The 21,680-nt window shown below is 39.7% G+C and overlaps 2 protein-coding genes across 2 annotated transcripts in view; one reads left to right on the top strand and one right to left on the bottom strand.

Moving 5' to 3' along the window:
• Nucleotides 1–21,680, top strand: part of vgll4a (vestigial-like family member 4a) — a 97,657-nt gene that overhangs the window by 71,264 nt on the left and 4,713 nt on the right. The window lies entirely within an intron of this gene.
• On the bottom strand, nt 238–19,725 carry syn2a (synapsin IIa). Its single transcript, XM_072448929.1, has 11 exons — nt 19,196–19,725; nt 7,992–8,049; nt 7,821–7,912; nt 7,593–7,749; nt 6,734–6,823; nt 6,552–6,614; nt 5,618–5,760; nt 5,464–5,538; nt 5,292–5,394; nt 3,993–4,139; nt 238–2,788 (listed from the first exon to the last, which is right to left on the bottom strand). Exons 1-11 carry the CDS (start codon nt 19,537–19,539, stop codon nt 2,660–2,662), a joined length of 1,401 nt encoding a protein of 466 aa, XP_072305030.1. The 5' UTR covers nt 19,540–19,725; the 3' UTR covers nt 238–2,659.

Below are 21,680 nucleotides of genomic sequence, written 5' to 3' on the forward strand. Positions count from 1 at the left end.
GGATTAAATTATGACTAAACTACATTAAACGAATAAGAACAAATACAGACAAGACTAGAAAATAGCATATAAGACAAGTAAATGATACCTAGAATTGCAAAAGACAAAATTGCCAGAGGAAAGACACATAATGCACACTTGCACTGGTTTAGGGAGGACCCCATCTAAGGCCCATAGTTGCAGAGACAAACTCAAACATCCCACTGGCTTTACAGAAATAAACCAAACAAGCACATGTATATCGTAAAGTAAGCTTTATTGCCAATGACAAAATGTTTTCCCATGTTTTTTATTGTATTCAGATCTTGAACAGTCCAACAGCAGTATTATTGTATTTGCACATTTTATGGCCCTGATTTTTTACACACAACCATTTGACACATACAAGTTCACAAAATTGCCAAAACAGGAATATTTATTTATTCAAAATCCACAAATGGTTCACCGAATCAGGGCCAAATCATGCAGTTATTACTGACAGGGGAGCCACTGCACATTCCTCCATTGGATAACAAGGTCATGGCATATTCAAACAGAACGACACACAGGTGAAGCCTCAGGCATGGCTTTAACATGGACACACCCACAGACACAATGGCACTTATTACAGCTTCAAAGAAAGTCACACATGTTTATGATGAGGAAAAACCACAACAAATTTGGTCACCGTTTAGCAGGTGATTTGGTTTGAAATTATTGTTAATGTTAATAGCAAGAGCTTTTTGATGTGACTACGCGGAAGATCCGATTTGTTAAGTAAAAAACACACATATTGCACTTTCTATCGGCTCACGGACACGAGAGGAAGCAAAAATGATTAAAATTCGTGAATGGCAGTAGCATTGGCGAAGCAATATTTAAAAGCGCCAGTGCACACGGAGATGCTCCCGGTGCCTGTTGTCATGGCAACGCTGCAACGATGGTCGAGGTCCACTGCAAGGGACGTGTGTGTGTGTGTGTGTGTGTGTGTGTGTGTCGGTGTGTGTCGGTGTGTGTCGGTGTGTGTCGTGCCAATTAGGAAGAAAGCTCGACCCCTTCGTTACAGGCTGTTCCCGCTCAGACCATGATCACATCAGACCATGAGAAGCAACAAGCGCCTTCTGATCATCTTCCATGTGATGATGTCCAAATGTCAACTCTTTCACTGCGGATTAAAACAGGCCAACTATTTTGGAAAGAAATGGCTCGACGCAAAATCCACAAATGCAGAACCTGATTTTTATTTTTATTTTCCAAGCATTCGATTCACAAACTCTCATAGTCTTTATATAAAAAAATCTGATACTTGTCGATACTAAAACTAAAGTGTTGATACAAAAAAGATCAAAAATAAATCACTAACAGGACATAATTACGACTTTCCTGAACAGCTTTAAAATTATATTGATGGTTATCAGAACAGAACAGAAGAAAGTACTGATATTTTGGGTTGGAATAATTATCATTTGATACTGAAGTCAGTATTGAGTATCAAGCCCATTCCTTAGTATCGAAATTAAGTTTGAAATGGCAGTATTGTGACGACACTACCCAAGACAACAGGCCCTGCTTTTTAATGACAATCTTGCAACTCTGATTGACAAATTAATTCTGACTGACATTTTATTTTCATTTAGATAATTTGTATGGACAGGAAGATGTTTTTTGTGTCAATTCCTGTTTCAGGGCGACGGCCTTGTCATTTCTTAATAAACCACGCCATTTGTATAGATTCAAGAAGCAAACTTATACCGTTCAGTTCCAGCCTGCCCTTCATCATGTTGTTACAAAAGAGCCAATTAAATTAGATTTTAAACCTACATCTTTGTGAAACACTAGACTATTTTAATATGCTGTACAGAGATTGTAATATGAAAACAAAATAAAATCTTTGGTTCAAAATGATGCAAATACATTTAAGATATACAATGCAGACATAGCGTCAGATAGAATAAATAACTGTTTTAAGTATATTATTTACTGTGTGGTTATATAATAGTAATCTCTATAGGTTTCTGTTAGTCTTAGATAGAAAGTTGAACGTTATTTACTGTACACAGAGGCCGGATGTTAATGATTCGCATTTAGCAACGACACATTCACAAGGCACGAAACACGAGGAGCACATTTAGGCGAAAACAACAGCGACATCCCACTTGACCTGGACACTGGACAATTAACCTTCCATCGTACCAATCATGCAAAAACTGAAGCAATTACTACGGTGTAAAAGGAACCACTGCTAAACCCATATGCACTGACAAACTCTACACAGATGGATATACTTCATAGTGCACAATTTTCCACAGTTTTAACAATATCCAACTCAAATGGCGATCAAAAGTGTCAATGAACAAAACTGTAATAGCTGGGTTAAACTCTTTGTAGCACACAGCAGCACTGAACTTAGGCACAATCTTGCTTTTTACATCGTCGACAGAACCTGAACAAAAACCACAGCTATTGAACAGAAGGGACCGCTACGAGCCCACAAACCCACAAACGCACACGTAGGACAGTACATGTTGTCACTGCATAGAGTTCAAAACACAGTCCGGCAGGCGGCGGTACCAAGCGAAAGTCTCCTGATCCAATACGCGCTCCACACCTCCGTCTTCTCACCAGCGGCTCGTGTGCCTCTATGATTCTAAATAACCGCCTTCTGCTGTTTGTTGGCAGCTCAATTGGCCTGCACTGGTTTGGGTCCCACTGCGACGCCGTTGCAGTCGAGAATGTACTGCAGGCAGCTGTTAGGAGGACGTCCGTCTTTAAGCGGCTCGCCGACCGTCTCTCCTTTCAGACCCGCGCCCTGCAGGAACAAAGACGTCAATCATTACTACAACAATAGTACTTTGATTTGCACGTGCAGAATATTGGGAGCTGTGTAATGATATGATATTGTGATGAGGGTGTCAACGGAAGTGTAGATTTGACTTTTCTAGTGTCTTGACTGGCTGTGTGATGCCGACAATACCAGGAGATTACAGGAGATCACACAATTATGAATGTGAACCACTTGTAAACAGTAAAAATGCAGATTAAACTCATAATTCACACAAGATGCCTTCTCCTTTCTGCTGTAATGAATATATCCCCCCAAATAATTAGACGAATAATAAAAGTGTTAGTCAACTAAACTACTAAAAGTCTATGGTCCTAGTCTTGACAAGCCTTTGGTACGAATAGTTATTGTCATACTCCAAATACTTGAAATATAAAAGTGCTAAAAACTGAAATGGAGCAAAGGACCGTGGTCTATATTTTTAGCAGCTGCTGGAACAAACAGTGTATATTTAAGTGGAGAAGCGTGTAATTTGCTGTACTGTGACAGCCGTGATAGCGATTCATTATCACAATATTTTGTTATGTATTTTTTGCTACAACCATATTGACCACAGGTATTATCCCACCAAACTTCATTAATAATTAGAAAAACATAAAAACCTTTAATATGTACTTTAAGTTTTAAAGATGAGTGTAAGTAAAATGGGCTTGGATTCACACATTTATCATTTATCTTTTGTCTAAACTTGACTTGTTCTTTTGACTTTTTTTTTATGGAAAATATTCTACCAGTGGATTAAACAGCCACATACTTTTGTCAAAAAATAAAAAATCTATATTAAAACAAATAATCTTTGCATAAAATGTAACCACAACTATATAAAAAAAACTAAAAATTACAAGTGATTACATAATCTGAAGTAATTAAAACAGTACCCTACAGCGATACCAATTAAACCTAGATTCTTTGACTTTTTTAAATAGAAAATGATTAAGATAATTGTACTGGCACATCATTTAGATTGAAAAAAAAAGGCACAGTTTAAATATTTAAACACGCTGGTGCCCCCAAGAAAAAAAACCTCCACACTGAAATATATTCTTTTTGTATATTACATCAATTGAAACGCTAAGTATATTAAATGAGGTGATATTTTCCCATCTGAAGGAATCCAAACACTACTCCAACACAGATGTTTCTCCGCAGTGTTGACGTGGCCGTGTCATACCTGTGAGGGCTGGATGGTGGTGGGTCTTGGCGGCGCGTTGGCTTGCTTTTCCGCTAATGAGTTCATTTTCTCCAGCACCATGTCCGCGATGAGCTGTCTGTCTTCAGCCTGGTGTTCTCCCACCAGCGCCATGGACGAGCCGACGAACTGTGAATCACAGCAACAACGTCACTGATGGAACAACTGCTGCACGTGCAAATGGTACATGGAGCGGATAAAACCCCCCGACCACCGACTAACGGGGGGTTGAATCTGGTTAGACTCGACACCTGTTGGGAGGGAAAATGTGCGTTTAACGAGGACTTAAATGAGAACGTGACTGGAACTGAGGATCCCAAAACAGCAGCTTTCAAAGAAGGAAGAAAACGGCAGACAGACTTTACTGATCTCGAAAGAAACTAAAACAGTGGCAAACCAACACCAGATCTAAAAGAAACCGATTAGACAGATTTTTTTAGGTTAATGGCTCTTATTGCGAGGTGTCACAACACAATGTTTGTAATATGTGGTTCTTAAACTGTGATAGGGGTACAACTGGTGGTCGTTTCTATTAGTACTTCCTTTGCATTTATATTTGCTTTAAGTGAATATGATTTTGGTTAATTGGTATGGTTTATGTGATTTTCTAATTTGGACTTTTTTGGTGTATTTATACCTGTTGTAAATATAAATCATAGTTTTACACCAATCGAGAAGGTATTTGTTGAGAAAAGTAGAAAAAATCTGTGGAAAATCACAGGAAGTGACATCACACTAGGTCCACTCACTCCAGACAAAGTTTATGCATGATTTACACAAAATAAGCACATTTTTGACCCTCTAAACATAATTCATCAAAATAGAGGTCTGCTGATAAATTTTCATTTGTCAAATAAAAATGATTGTGCCATTAGATGTGATTTTCTCAGTGTTTGCTGGGTAATTTCCTAGTGTGATGTAAACAGGAAGTGAAATTATCAACTTAAAAAAATGTATATTGTCGATAACATTTTTATAATTCTAAGCAACATTTTGAATATATAAAACTTAATTGCATTTTAGTTCAATGAGTCGTCCAACCTGTCCTTTAATTTAGTGTGAGCTTTTTGTCCTTATTTGGCCATGTTTGGTACCATTGTCGTCATGGGGTATTCTGGAATAAACACAATATTCTGAGCCTGGTTTAGCCTTTGTTTAGACCCAGTAGCACTGTAAACAGGACAAAAAAATTGGACCTTCCCAGAACAGTTTTAGTACTTTGACTGACATGGTTCAGAGCTGGTCATTCTTTAGCTGTAACTTATTGTGAATAGTTTTTACCTCTGTGATGTAATCTTTTCCATCTTTTCCATGTATGGCTTTGACGGCACAAATATCCAGCCCTCCGAATATCCCTGAGCAGGTATCGACCCAAAGCTTGTACCTAAACAGTGAACGCACATGTGACATTTGCGTGTACAATGAAGACTGGAGTAGATGTACTTTCACTTACCTGTCCGTCATAGCCACCTGATCGAGCATGGCTGATCCCGTATTGCTCTTCCAGTTCCCAGATATAGACGTCCTCCTGAAATGCAACGGCAAGGTAAACTCGGAAGGAAGGAACGCGGAGTTAACATTAAGCTTTTAAGATAAATACAGCGTACATGTAGGCTTTGTAGTCACTGCCGATCTTCTGGATTCTGATGTCGTACTTGGAGTCGATGAGCGGCTCTGAGGTGGTGTACGTTTGGGTTAGAGCCACGACGCTCGCAATGTCCTGGAATTTTGAGTGATTGTCTACTTTGACCTGGACACGGCACAAAATATACTTTAGTCGGAAGCTAGATTTGAGACGGTGTCACAAGATCCAAAAGGCCTGCAGTGCCCAAACTCACATTTCCTTGATTTTCACAACATTGTTCTCTTGCAATACTTGACTGACTTAATCATGTGCAATACCGTCATATTCATGTGCAATACCGTCATATTCATGTGCAATTACTGTCATACTCACAAGCGATTAAGGCCATATTCATGTGTTTAGTTTCCATTAGTATTAGTATTATTTAGTCTTATGCTAGCTATTTTTACTTTACTTTATTTTATTATTATTTACTTTATTTTATTATTATTTTATTTTTATCTTTATCTTTTTATTTTATCTATTTTTTTCCTCCATTCCCTATTAAGATATGAGAGGAGTTTTTTGTTTTGTAGTGTTTTTTTGAAACTTCCTTTAAGTTATCTGTCCTTTCCCCCTGTATCTACTGCGTTGTAACACCCAAATTTCCCCATGTGTCGACAATAAACTCAATAAAATCTTATCTTTTTACTTTGTTTCTTGTATTGTAAAAGTGTCTTTGAGTATGCAAACAATTTATTATTATTTAAGTGAGGGGGAATGTTTGTAAAATGTGCTATAGAAATAAAGTGAACTGGACCAAATGTGTATTATTATTCAGCTGATTTTGCGGTGTTGTTCCAGATAAGAAACCTTGTCAATAATCAGGTTTTCAACAGTTGAGTTGAAAATATAAGAGTTTACAATTGGAAAACGATAAATTTCTTTTTGTCATGAACGTTATGCGTGCCTCATACCTTTCCCATGCCAGAGTGAGCGTGTCCAATCTTCACAACTACCGGAAATGTTGGCATGCTGACCTGAATATGGAAAAGACAGTTAGCTCATTTCAAACATGTCCTCAATACAGTTCCATTATTTTCCTTTCATCTATCATTAGTTTTTATTTTAACACGTTCAAACAAGTAAAGTTCCTCACCATTTCCTTATAGTTTGGGTAAAATGTCTGCTCAATCAAAGGGAACTTCTCAGCCCCCAGTTTCCTGTGAGTGTTAATTAGTTGGGCGAACTGGAGAGAAAAAGAAAGGCAGTAATTAAACTCATGAAGCAGGCAATATATAAAATCTTTGATCATGATCCTTTATTCAATATGTACATTTGCTAGTAGTAGTGTTATTATTATGTATTTTACTATTTGACGTAAAAAGGTGTAACTTTGCAGGTGGAGGGAATGTCAGATGTTATTGCTTTGCACAGGATTCTTTAGTAATAAAACACCTGAAATTAAAGGTTAGGTTAGATAATATCGTGAATGTTTTTTTGAAGCTACATTTGAATATCAAATTAATCATTTATATTTGGAAAAAAAAATCTACAAAAAGAGCTGATTAAAAATAAAGAATTATAAAAGTGATGTCAACTTTTTAATAAGAGTATAAGGTGATATTTTTACACATTTTTCAGACATGTCAGATAATGTTTTTGAAGACATCTAAATGTTGAATCTGTTGGATTGATAATATAGTCTGTCAATAAACTCATTTTTTTTTCAATGCCAACCCTACCTGAAATTAAACAAAGACCATCTTGATGATTTAATGCCCTAGAGTAGAACATTCTAGTCAAAGCAATAACATCTCCTCTAGTATCTATAATTGCTTCTTTATTATTTGTCATGACATTACTGTGTAACTTTAAAACATTAACCACAATATTCCCTGTCAAATGTATGATCCAGTTGGTTTTGGGGAGCACAGTTAGCCTGAAGTAGCCCCCATGTCTTATTGGGTATCGCTAATGGGACACGCTGGAAAAACATCGAACAGCTAAGTGCCTACCGCCCATGGCTTGTCACAAAGATTATAGATGGACTCCAGGGAGTTGACGCTGGGGACTCCTCCGTACTGCAGGCCGATGATCAGGTTTCGGAAGTCCTCGTTCTGGGTCATGCTGAAGGCGTGCTGGCGTATGAGGACAAAGTCGGGCTTAAATGACCTACAAAACAGACCCAGATTAGCTCCAACGCCAGTCGTCCACGGTGACTTTTCCTTGTGTTGTTCTCACACCTGACGACTTTAGTGCCACTCCGCAGTACTTGCATGTCAACGGTGCACGTCCCGTTCGCGTTCGCCACAACGTTGATCTCCTTAAACTCAGCCTTAGGACGGACAAGTGAACAGATGTATCAATGTAACGTTCATTCTTTCATTTCTTCACACAGGCGCATCCATACGTACCTGCTCTACTTTGAGGTCATAATCGCCGTACACTTTCTTTCCACGGAGTAACTTGGCCCTGTAAAAATAAAGAACATTTTGTAATTATATGCGTTGCTTCTGTATTTGTGTTTTGAAACTGTTTTAATACACTTTGGTTCATTTTACATGTGTTTTACTGCGGTTAATTCCTAATCTGGTTTATCCTGTCTTGTATGTTTTCTGTTATCTGATTTCATTAAAGACAATATTTCTGGAGGAGGTTCTGTCGCTTGCTTGGTTTCATGGATATGATATAGCTTTATCTGGGATGTTTGACAGCGTGGCATATCCATAGAGACAAGCAGGTGGCAAATAGAAAATAGAAAAGTTAGATCTTTTTTCTTTTTGTTGTTTTTTATACATATATTATAAAAATAAACCAACAGAACAAGACACAGAGAGTGAAAATGCAAAAACAAAGAGTCGTCCTTAGAGACGCACGTCCCCTTTTGTACCTGCTCCATGTGTAGCTTTTTCTGCAGCCAAAAGTACATTCCTCAAGTATCCATCTATCATTTCCATTGTTAGAGTTTTACATCCAAAATACACTATTTTAAGGTCAAAATTCTTCGGTGTTGAAGAAAATCTGCATTAATCTCAGTCCAGTGTTTAGTGATAATATGGCAGTCCCAAAACACATGATTGTGATGAACCACTTGACAAACACATTTCCTTTAATGACTAGTAATTCCCTGTAATTAATGAGCCCTTTGCATGGTAAAAAGTCCTGGTTTATTCATAGAGTTTTAGATATATAGATCATTTTCTGAGATAGTATGTGGTGTGATTACTTTGTGAATGTACTAACCTAACAGGATCCTAGCAACCTCTACATGTACTTAGAATAGCAGACAGTACAAACAACAAAGCGGACAAAAGACTTCTGACTTCAACACAGGCAGGAATCATTTTTCAGGCTGAATTTTCTCTTTCAGAAAAGTAGCAGCAGTGACAAAGACAAACAATGACGCCCACGGGCCTGTGAAAGGCAGTATCGTCACTAAGCGCTGGGCTCAACATTGCACGGTTGAAAAGGACAATTGCTAGTTCACATGCTATAAAACCACACAAGAGGGAGGATAAAAGAGATGTGCTCTGGTGAAAAATGTCTAGTTGCAAAAATGAGTAGAGAATACACTTTAAAAGCCGGACCAGACCAACATCACATGATCTCTCTGGGTGGAGTCTGCATGTCCTCCCCGTGTTACCGTGGGTTCTCTCCGGGTTCTCCGGCTCCTCCCACCATCCAAAGACATGCATGTGTTAGGTAAAAATTGGAAAGTCTAAATTGGCCCTAGTGAATGACTGTGAGAGTGAACTGTCTGTAATGTCTATGTCTCTGTGTTGGCCCTGCGACAAGTTGGCCACTGTCCAGGATGTACCCCGCCTAAGGCCCGAAGTCACTGGGATAGGCTCCAGTCACCCGCGACCCAGAAAGGGAACAAGCGGTAGAAAATGGATGGATAACACAATACAATACAATACAGTACAGTACAGTACAATACAAATACTAATATTAATACTAATAATAATATAATGCCCTACACTTGTAAAGAGCTTTACAGGCTGGTGGAAGCCTCTCAAAGTGCTACACTGAAGTCATTATTCACACTCTGTGGTAGTAGTAACCGGTTTTATAGCCACAGCAGCCCTTGGGCAAATTGACGGAAGCAAGGCTGCTAATTTGCACCATCGGCCCCTCAAACCACCACCAACCATTGTGGATATTGATCAAATTATTGTCATGTCTGTGTCCTATTTATCATGAGTCAAGACGATCTTGCTGCATATGGGTCACAATGAACTATTCTGTGTATTTGAACTATTCTGTGTATTTTCTAATCATCTGTGGACTAGTCTAAACAATCTTAAAGCGGACGTCATAGCGAAGGTCAGGCCATGTTTATCAGACCCAAGCAACAGCGATATAAAACACAGCTAAATCTTGTGAAGAGTCAAATCTCAGCTGCGAGACGCCTCTCGCAGTCTGTATAGACTAAACTTCGACAGAATTGGTGGAGGATGCGGGTCTCTCATCGTGCTTGGAAAGGAAACATCTGAATTTTGCTCTAAACGATTCCCTTCTGGATGTCGGCTGACGACGCATAGCGTCCAGTAACGGTTCAGCTGGGAATTATGGGAGAACAAGGACACCGAGGAGAGGAGGAGTCAATTGCCAGTTTATTTTTGACTTACCATTGTGACTGGGACATTCAACAAAAGTAAGGCAGAAACCTCTTGTATTTATTACGAAAATCTGCACATTGAAAATGCTAATTTGGTGAAGTTTGCCAAAACTTGATCTAAATTTTCCACATTGCACAAGTATGAATTTAGTGAATGTTAGCTCATTAGTTTAGACAATCAGTTGGACTGATTTAAAGAGGAGTTGGACTCCAAAACACGTTGGACATGTAAAAGTACGTACAATCAGTTGAGTGATTTAAAAGGGAGTTGGACTCCGGAAAAAATAAATAAAAAATAAAATAAAACGTGGAACTAAGAAAGCTACTACTTGGCTTAAAGCACTCTACTGACAAGATTAACTACCCTCTGTGGCTAGGTGAAATTTGTATTTATTTAATTCATTTTATTTTTTCAAGTTTGTATTCTATTTACATTTTTAAATTTCAATTTTAAACTTAAATCTTTAATTTTAAATTTCAATTTTAAAAATATTTTTTTTTTCCCTAAACTTATTTTATTTCATTATTGTTGTTATAATTATTGTTATAATTATTTATTTATTTGTTTTGTTTGTTTTTGAAATACCACTGACTGCCACACTTTTTTTTATTATCAAATAATAATAATTATCAAAAATTTTAAATTAAGATATAGATAAATTAAATAAAATGGACCTTATTCCAGTCAAAATGAATACATTTTTGAAGGATCTCGAAAACACAATCTGTGCAAATGAACAAATCCCAAAGGAAGCAAAAAAGCGAACTACGCAAATGAAGAACCTCTTCCAAAAATATGCAGAGAAAAGATTGATTAATCATGGTGATGAAGCAGTGGCTCCCACAGAACAACAATGGAATTGTATTCATGAATATCATCAATCTAAGGTCCTGCATTACAAAACACATAAAATCTGGACAGTGAAAGGAAAAACTGTTGACAAAAAGAAACTGAAAGAACATGAAGAAAAATTATCCTTTTCAGTGAAACTACATACAATGGCAAAAGACATTTTAATCAGAAGAGAGAGACTATTTCTGGCCAATATTCAGGTGAAACCAGAAGAGCATCAAACAATCAGAAAAAACAAAATTAAACAGAAAAACAGAGCCGATAAGCGCATCCCTTTTGGAGTGAATAACAAAGATGAAGACTCTAGAACAGAGGAAGAGAGCGAGCAGACTGGGGTACAAGGTCGACGTCACAGCTATAGTGTCCCCCCACCTCTGGCCAAAGGAGAACTGCAGTGCCCCTCCTCTGGAAACAAACATCATAGTGCATATGCACAACTGGCGAAAGAACTGAAGAAAATTATGACAGACACGGAACAAGAAAAAACAGCTCCCCACACTTCTACTCCAGCGGTTCCTCCCCTGCAGTGCTCATCCATGGATTCATCTATGATAAAAGATACAATCAGAACCATACCACTGCTGCCTACGAAACATGCTGTAGTCTCGGGTACTCTAACTATGGTCCCGTCAGAACCCACTCAAGAACAAAGACAGATGCAGGATTTGAAGGAACAGGTGTTAGCTCTGACAACATTGGTTTCCAGCCAAAATCACATCTCCAAATTCATGCTCGAGCAAACAGTGGCTCAAAAAGAACAACTTGCCACCAATGCATGGTCACCACCTGGATTGGCTTTGGACTCAGATGAAGAAAGAAGATTACAACAACTACTGGAAGGAAAGGAACGGGAAGTGGCGGCTGAGCTACGCAGGAAACAAGAAAAACAGCTTGGACGAAAGGGGGAACCAGTCACAGTCCTAGGAACTGGGCTAATTGAAGCTAAAAGTAAGCAGCAAGTACAGCAGAAACTCCACATTCAAAGAGGAGTGGAACAACAGAAGAAAACAGGTTCAGACTCATTTATGTCAACACCAAATCAATATGTGGCGGGAGCATTCACAGGAATGGTGGCTGAGCATGGATATGATGACGCTTTCCTGAGTGGAGAACTTCACCCGCTCCCTGTACACAAGGGTACCAAGGAAGAAGATGATGAGTTTTCTTGCACTGAAGAGGCTCCTCCACTCATTGCACCTCTCTGAATGACTGCAAGTAACCAAGAAATGTACCAACCATTCGCACTGAAAGATCTAGAAGGGCTGATGTTAAAATTGCCCGAACTGACACAAGGTGCGCCGGCCTTCCTCAGAGCATTGACCACGAATACAGCAGGAGAAACACTTTGCTGGGGAGATGTGTCTGCAATTCTTATAAGAGCAACAGATGAGAACACGGCGGCCAGGATCCGTTCTGAAGTATCCAAACAGATTCATGCTCCAGTTAGAGCATCCACATAATTTGCCACCATAAAGCCTCAGTTAACTCAGGTACTTAAAGGAATGTATCCCACCTGTCTTCCTGACGCACTGTTGGCTCTGGAAATGAAAAATGGTGAAGACTACTTTACATATAAGCAAAGAGCTAAAGCACAGTTCCATGATGCAACTGGAGAGCCCATACAACCTGGTACTGGCAACACTCTCATGTTCTTTTCCACTCTGGTGAAAGGACTACCTAAACGTGTCCAGGATCAGTTGGCTGATGTTGTTGGTCTTTGCTCAAAGACAGAAAAAGAGTTTGATGCCAACTGCCAACATCACGTTGCTAAGTACCTGAAGGAAAAAAAGGACAGAATGAGGATATGGAAAAAATGAAAATGGCAAAGATCAAATTACAACTCAAAAAGCTCCAAGAAGAGGTGAATGATAAAAAGAAGCAAAATAAGTCTGCCAAGGTAATGGCTGTGGCAACAGAAGATAATCCAGTGTCAGACAGTACCCAACAGATTGCTATGGCAATTAAAATGGTCCTGGGACAAGTACAACCCACTATGACACAACCACAGGCCGTCCCATCCGCCACAGGACCAAAGAACAACACACCTGCTTCAGAAATCATCTACAATCAAGGACGTGAACGTAATTCATTCTCTCATGGAAGAGGACGTGGGGCAGGAGCTGGAAGAGGACAAAACAGGTTCAGCGTGACTCCTGATCAGTGCTTAAACTGCTTTGGAACTGGACATTGGGTTCGAGAATGCCCCATAGGGCAAACACAAAGAGGTCAACACCAAATGGCCTCAAACCAACCTGGCCAATTTCAAAGACCTCAAATGATGAATATGAGCCAACCCATGTCAAGCCAGAATCATCTACCTCCACCCTTGCCCCTTGTGGTTATTATACCACATCTTTGGGCCTTGGGCTGGCACTGTTTCTGTTTTTCACCAATATTATTGTTATTGCCTGTGTATTGATTATGATTGGATGCTATGCTGTCTTAGATCACGTATAGAACGCTTGATTGCATCTGCTCTTACTAGACAACCTGCTCATCTTTTGACCCTGATTACACACGCTATTACTCAAACACAAATCTAACTCTGATAGTGACAAGACTCCTATACTTTTTCCAGGATCTGACTAATCTGATTACTACATCCCAACATGTGTTTACACTAACTGGGGATGCTCCTTGTCCCACATCAATTTTTACTAAATTAGTTATTTTAAGGATTTGCTTGATTATATAATGATTTGATTTTTAAACATTTAATATGTTTTTGGGAGGTTACGTTCTGTTATTTTGTGAGGTTGCGTCTGGCGCCTCTTTAGTGTGATCACATGTGAATGTGATCAAAAGGGGGAATTGCGGATATTGATCAAATTATTGTCATGTCTGTGTCCTATTTATCATGAGTCAAGACGATCTTGCTGCATATGGGTCACAATGAACTATTCTGTGTATTTGAACTATTCTGTGTATTTTCTGATCATCTGTGGACTAGTCTAAACAAACTTAGAGCGGACGTCATAGTGAAGGTCAGGCCCTTTTTATCAGACCCAAGCAACAGCGATATAAAACATAGCTAAATCTTGTGAAGAGTCGAATCTCAGCTGCAAGACGACCAACATGCTGCTGTTTTGCCTGTTTTTCCATTTTTTCATCAAATAAAGAACTTGAGAACGATCTTCGCCTCTCGCAGTCTGTATAGACTAAACTTCGACACCATACACGCTAACACCACTTTGATACTAGGCGATGTGGATGAAGTGAGCGAGACCGAGGTCCAATCGACCTTCGGTGCTCTAACCACTGAGCCACAGCCGCTCCTAATATAATAATATCAACTAAAACAAAGATATGTCTTCTTACCCTGTTACTAATCCTCCTCTGGCTTCTGCATTTAAACATTTCATATATTAGGATATTTTGGAGATCAGATGTATTCAGATGGTTTAGACCTGGACCAGTGGTTCTTAACCTGGGTTCGATCGAACCCCAGGGGTTTGGTGAGTCAATCTCAGGGGTTCGGCGGAGGTCAAGACACACATCTTAACCTCTGATATGATTCGTGATGACATGCCCCGCTTGGCCTATCTGTGCTGCAGAGAATTTGGTGCGCTCAGTAGTCGACTTGTGACTGTCGGGATGTGTGTCCTGTGATGTCTTTCTTAATATTTTAAACTGAATCAAAGCCCACATTTCTGGACAAAGTCTTTCCACCGGCCTGGCCCCAAAATGGTCAAAAGGACCAGGCTAGAGTCCCAACAGACTAGCCTGTATCAAAGCCCTCCTTTCTGGGCTAATACTGGGCAATAGCATGACCCCAAGAGGGCAAAAAGGACCAGGCCAGAGCCCCCAGAGTCTAGCCTGTATGAAAGCCCTCCTTTCTGGGCTAAGTCTTGGCACCAGTCTGGCCCCAAAAGGGCCAAAAGGACCACGGAACAGGCTCCAGAGTCTAGCCTGTATCAAAGTCCTCCTTTCTGAGTTAAGTCTTAGCACCAGCTTGGCCCCAAAAGGGCCAAAAGTACCAGGCCAGAGTCCTCAGAGACCTGAATCAATGCCCTTATATCTGGGCTAAGACACGGCACCAGTCTGGCCCCAAAAGGGCCAAAATGAATAGGGAACAGGCCCCAGAGTTTACCCTGAATCAAAGCCCTCCTTTTAGGTCTAAGTCTTGGCACCAGCCTGACCCCAAAAGGGGCAAAAGGTCAGCCTCTGGGGCCATTTCCCTTGTCCTTGTCCACCTTGCACTTGCCAAGGTGAAGGTGCATTTCTGAACTGGTCTCTGAAAGGCACCTGCAGAAGTCACACTGATTTGCAGTAAATATTCATTATTAATATGTTTTTGTGTGAAAATGTTGTTCTTTGAACACAGTGATGTTGATGCACGGTTCATTTTCTGCACCAGTAAAATATATAATATAATATATATATAATATATATATGAAACTGGTGGAGTTCAGTAAAAAAGGTTAAGAACCACTGACCTGGACAGATGGGTAGATGATGAAGTTTAGCTGCCACAAAACAGGAGACCAAAGATGACATGGTGAAAGAAGACCTAGGCCATTATTTAATTATTTTTTTTCTTGTATAGATCAATCACAATTTGGATTAGTTTAATTTTATTTTGTCCCATTAAAAATAGATATGAATTTAATGAACACAAACACGCTTTTAACCAATTCTATTTGAAACAAGAGATTGTCAAGTTTCTTCTTCTAAAACTACAGCTCCATCTTACATGCTTCAAGTTTCAATAGAAATATGTACTCTGCATTTGACTCATTCTTCAGGCCAACCTGTCAGGATCAGTGGTCGCCCGAGGACCCACATGAGCTCGGTTTGGTCAGGACTGTAAGGCGAGAATGCTAGCCACTCTGCTACCGCACTGAAGCAGGACTCATCGATTAAAAAGTCCCACTGACGATTAGAAATAATGGGATCACAATTTGAAAAGGAAAAGGGTACATCCAGGGAGGGACTGAGACGACAGATTATAAACTGTCTGAGAACAAACACCAAAAGGACAATAAGCATTTAGTTTAGACTTAAACTAATAGACGCAGGCAAAAATCTGATACTAAAACTGAAACATCTTAAATGAGTGACAACATAACTTTTGATATTCACAAAATAACTAATACAGAGACAGCATGTTCCTGTCATACTGTGGACGGGTGGTTGCATAAATAGTGAGGAAGCAAACCTGAATTATTCATTTTTCCAATCTAATTTAGGATTGCAGATCTTAATTGGCTTTGGAGGAAAACAACCTTTAAATATGAATCACCGCTCCTCCTTCCAGACGTATTACCCCAAATTCAGTCCTGCAGTGTGAAAACTGCTTTTTTAATCACTACTGAATAAACCAACACAGGCAAAAAGAGAAAAACAAGCTATTTATTTACATTACATATTTTGTAGTCGGGGCCTTATTATGTCTAGAATCTGCTGTGTCATTCAGAGCAGCACAGGAGATAATAGAGGACTAAAACAATTACATTTATGCACATCTCCAAAGACCCACAGACAGCAATGACCTGCACATTACACCTCCCGACCCAGGAAAACGAGATGACCTCCTGTCTGGGGACGACATCTTGGCAACTGTTTAGCAGAAAAATAGGATTGGAAAAGGCGGAATCTTTTACTGTTTCCGATCAATACAGTGCCTCATGAATTACCAATGAGATGAGGCTAAGCAGAGTTCATTTTGGACAATTAGAGCAAATCTTTTTGCAAAATATGTACAGCTACATAGTTGTGTCAATGATTCCTCTGGGAGTGTGATGAGCAGACACTCAAACTGAATATTAATGTTCTAAAGACAGTCACTCCCACAAACACCCAAAATACAAAGACCCAAACATGTTCCTAAAACACAAGGACTTAATAAACCTCAATCAAAAGTTCAACAACATTTTAGTGAACTTATTTATTATGATCTGATTATTACTTATTAATATTATTAGTATGTTTTGAGGCAGAATGGAACCCATGAAACTACAAGGGTATGAATATTTGCTCTGGTTCAGTGAAGCCAATGTGAAAATGTGTTATTAATTACTGTTAAACACGTTTTACTTTTATCTATTTGAAATATGACAATAATGATCACACAAAGGTTTGTCGAGGAACATTGAGGAAAACGTAGCTTTTCTACAATACTCTCCACAACAACACAATAAATATAGTCCCGCATGCTACAGTAAATAACTACTTACTAACTAGAAAAGCTTTATTTAATCATGGAAATGTAACTGAGATTCACACTCTCCTTTGCTGGGGAGTCTGACATGGAGGGGCTCTTATCACACCTGTTGTTAGTCGCGAGGAAAACCATAGAATCCAGCCGGGAGAATATACACACCAAAGCAAACCACCCAATATATATTTTTGCACTTGCCTTAACACTCTATATTGAACAAGCAGTACATATTACGGGGCATATTATTCGTGTGGTGAGGAAGTCCGTGCCAGTTGCTATTCCTGTCGAGAGCAATTTATAGCGCAACCTCCAAGAACAAAACACACGCATTTTCACTTGACTGGCGGCTTCATCCATGAATGTAAACACTGTCATTACGTAAATAGCTTGGGCTTTCATCTGTTCAATTTGCACCTAATAAGTTACTGACTCAGACACACATCCAATTGGAGATTTGCAATTGTTAGTTTGTCATTTGCCTTGTGTTGCATTGCTACAGAAAATATGATCACTACAGGGCTTATTTATGATCGAAAGTTGAGACTAGTGGCTATTGTGCAAAGGAAAAATAGTATCCCCCATGTGTGTGATGTGAAATTGATATCACAACAACAGCAAAAGAGCTGAGAAATACCAAGTGGAAACAGCAGTGAAGCATAAAAAATGTATGCGGTACACACCCAGGAGAAAGCTTTCTAACTGAGCACCGCCGAGGATGCCAGAATCAACTAAATACATCAGTGACACCCTTAATATTATTCAATAGTCCAATCTGGAATCTTCTATTTGAGATTTTAACACTACCAGCGCCTTACACATCTGAATTGTAAAATACACTCTCATTCGCAGTGTATCGGCATATTAAGTTCACAATTCACATGACCTCAGACGACTTTAGCAAATGCGCAAACCGTAAGAAATATTAGAACAAATTGTGTGTGGGAGTTACGAGTTGCATAAGGCTATCTGTCACTGTAGAATCTGATCCAATTAGTATCGATCGCCATTTATACCAAACAAACGGCAAGTCTCATGCCTGTAAACAAGAGTCTACAAGAGAAAAGCCTTTTTGCGCAGTTACATGTTTTATTTTGACATCAACAAGGAAAAGCCTTACAGAGCCATAAAGAGTAATTGCACAACTCGACTGCTGTTTAGCTGTGTGATTAGCTGATTTTCAACCTCTGGGTGGCAGCGGATAATTGGCTATTCAAGTCGGTGTGGGCAAAAAAAGACTGAGCAGTAATCAAACACATGTGTGGGGAATGTTTTTTAGATTCAAAACATGATAGTCATTAGCATGCTGTATGTTCAAATGCATGGCAAGTACACGCAACATAACAGACACAGATTCTTCCTTAAGTCTGTCCAAATAGGCTAAAATGCCAATCTGTATCGATCGCAGAGAACCGCAGTTAATGGTGGTGGATCTTTGTGCCCATTAAGTGGAATAAATGAGTTTAGTTGCTTTGCCTCTGCTCAGCTCTAACATGTATCACAGGCATCTTCCTCCTCCTGCTCATATGTGCAGGGCATGTCATGTGACCTGGTTTATGGCAGCTCAGGGAAACCCCATTGATAAAGAGAAGCACTGCAGCACAGCATGCTGAAGGTGAAATGCATCCAATATTCATAATGTGTGTTCAGGAAGACCTGCCATACTATCAGGCAATTGTGTGTGTATTTAAGGTTCGGTTAAACACACAAATGCATGAATGTAAATAAGTATAGTACTTTCATTATAAAGGCAAGCAGGAAGACCAAGAAAAGCCTCCATTTTGGTGTCCAGTGTGTATTATGATTTATATCCACCAGTTTGGATGTCGTTGCATCCATCTTACACTACTTGCTATGTTATTGTTAGAGTTTGAAATAGTTTATATAATCAAATATGACTTACCTTATCAGAATATACTGATGTTTACCCTGTCACCTAAGACCATAATTAGCATAGAAATGAGCTTGATTAAAATAATAGTCTTACCACTCCTGTGAGGGCTCATCGATGATCAGAAGTATCTTGAACTTCTTGGATGTCGTGACTTGGGTCTGCTCCACGAGCCCTGCTGAAGCTGCTGTCTGCTTCACAACATTGGTGATGGAACTGAAGAAGCTGGCCCCCGTGGACTGCGCCGGCGGGGCTTTCCTCTCCGGACCAGGGGACGTGGCTGGAGGCGGGGGCCCGGCAGAGGTGGGAGACATGGCAGACGAAGCCTGAGGAGGAGGAGGTGGCTGCGCTGGGTCAGGCCTCTGGAGGTCCGAGATGTAGCCATTAGGAAGATTGGAAATAAAAGTGCTGTCTGAGAGGCGCCGACGCAAGTAATTCATCCCTGCAGAGTGGAAGAGCAAAGCAAATTAGCGAGGAAAAAGGTGTGGAGGAGTCCCTATCTATCGCCTTGTGTGTAGTGGCTGATGACGGTTGTCCTCTCAAGGCAAACTCCCAGCGAATGCATTCAGCGGAGCATCCTCAGAGCTCCCACTCACGGGCAATGACGCTGCAGCCCCCCTCAGCCAATCCCCTCTCTCTCCCCTCACTGCTCTCCACAGCCTCAGCCTCTCCTTCCCTGTCCTCTCATCTCCACCCCTCCCCCACCATCAGCTGCCTCACAGGCGTAATGCTTTTAGGAGCTACAGCCGACTAAAAGACAGGGGTTACCATAGGAAGAGCATGGAATATGAGTGCTACATAGTTGCACCATTCCCATGCTCTTAATGTTTGTTTTTCATAGATTGCATTGTAATTTGCAGTGCCTTGAGTCAAATCAAATCTAAAATGGCTGTGGGGACCAATAGGAAATGTGGACAGGATGAGGGGCGTCACTAACAACAGTCCCATGGGAAATGTCAATTTTAATAATAAATAAATAGATACAAATTAATTTGGACCAACAGCCAATATCCTCCAAAGGTGTGTGTGTGTGTATGTGTGTGTGTTTTGTTTTTTACAATTTCCTACAAATATCAATACATTGTATGGCATGTATTTTATTGCAGCAAACATTTTACTTTTGAAAACATCGCTATACAAAGAATAAATTGCAAGCCACCAACTTTTTATAATAGCACTTATTTGTTTTTGCAAATTACTCTTCCAATTCTCTTTTCACCAAATATGTTTCAAGGCAAAATACAGGCGTGACAAAGTAGTATTTTGTATTATATTAACCACAGGAGGGTAGGTCTAATAGATTAAAATGTTTAGTCAACACAAAACAACCCTGCCCTGTGTTGCACGTTATTTTAAAATATAGACGTTTGTTAAAAATATATATAAATAAATATTAAATTATAAAAAGCATAAAAATAATAATACATAAATAAATAAATAATAAGAGGAGAGTGCATGCATTTGTTTGTTTTTACCTCTCTTTGGGTTAAAATATAATTACTTTTCTTTCAAGAATTTCGCTTCTATATTATAATAAATAATAATAATAATTTGGGCTAATATAAAGTAAGATGATTTTTCTGTTATTTTCTGTGATCTTAAACTTCAATGCTCCACTGAGGCCTACACTGCTCAAGCCAGACCTCTGGTGTCACTCAAATTAATTAACATGTGATTAATTTGTGAAGGGACAGGAGTCATTTTGGAGGCTTGTTCCCTGAAACCTGAACAAGAAAAAATGTCTGGGAGAAAATAAGAGAGAGAAAGAAAGACAGAGAGATAGGAGATAGGAAGAGAAAGAGAGAGATTGCACCCTGGATAATTATTATTTTAATTATTTTTAGATCAAAGTAAATAGACCACGTAGGGTAGCAAAAACCCAGAAGTACTTAAACAAACTAAGCCCCATTAATTGCATTGATATGGACCTATATGAAAATAACTGGCACTTTCAATAATGACAAACCCTGGTTCACTCCAAAAACTGAGGCAGTTAAGGCAGGTGAAGGAGGCAGCGGACAGGGCAGGTGACAGAGAGCGCTACAAAGATGCAATGTATGGATTTAGCAGGGCGGTTTCGAGAGATAGATCACAGTACAATACGTGTCTGAAGCAGCAGTTCTCAGAGTGGGCTCCAGCTTCTGACCAACTACAAGCCCAGAGCCCCCCATGCTGCAGACGACCAAAAACTGGCAGAGCAACTCAACAGCGTCTACTCTAGAGACAGGATGTGAGCAGGATTTTTCGGAAATCCAACCAAATCCAACGAAAAGCAGCTGGACAGACGGTGTCTTACGGAATCTTAAAACACTGTGCAGGAGAACTGACCCCCATCATCACGGACATTTTTAACTTATCCCTTGAGTCATGGCATGTCCCAGCCTGCTTCAAGTTGTCCATCCTTGTTTCTGTCCCCAAGAAGCCCCGGGTCACTGGACTTACTGACTACAGGCCTGTGGGGCTGTAGTCATGAAGTCATTTAAACGTCTGGTCTTGCCCCACCGCAAGTCTAATCCTTCTCCCTGATGGACCCCCTGCAGTTCGCCTACAGAGCCAACAGGTCTGTAGGCGATGCCATCAA

Source organism: Eucyclogobius newberryi, unplaced genomic scaffold (genome assembly GCF_026437365.1).
Source record: "Eucyclogobius newberryi isolate DKJ021-1_F unplaced genomic scaffold, fEucNew1.0.hap1 SCAF_17, whole genome shotgun sequence".
NCBI lineage: Eukaryota > Metazoa > Chordata > Actinopteri > Gobiiformes > Gobiidae > Eucyclogobius > Eucyclogobius newberryi.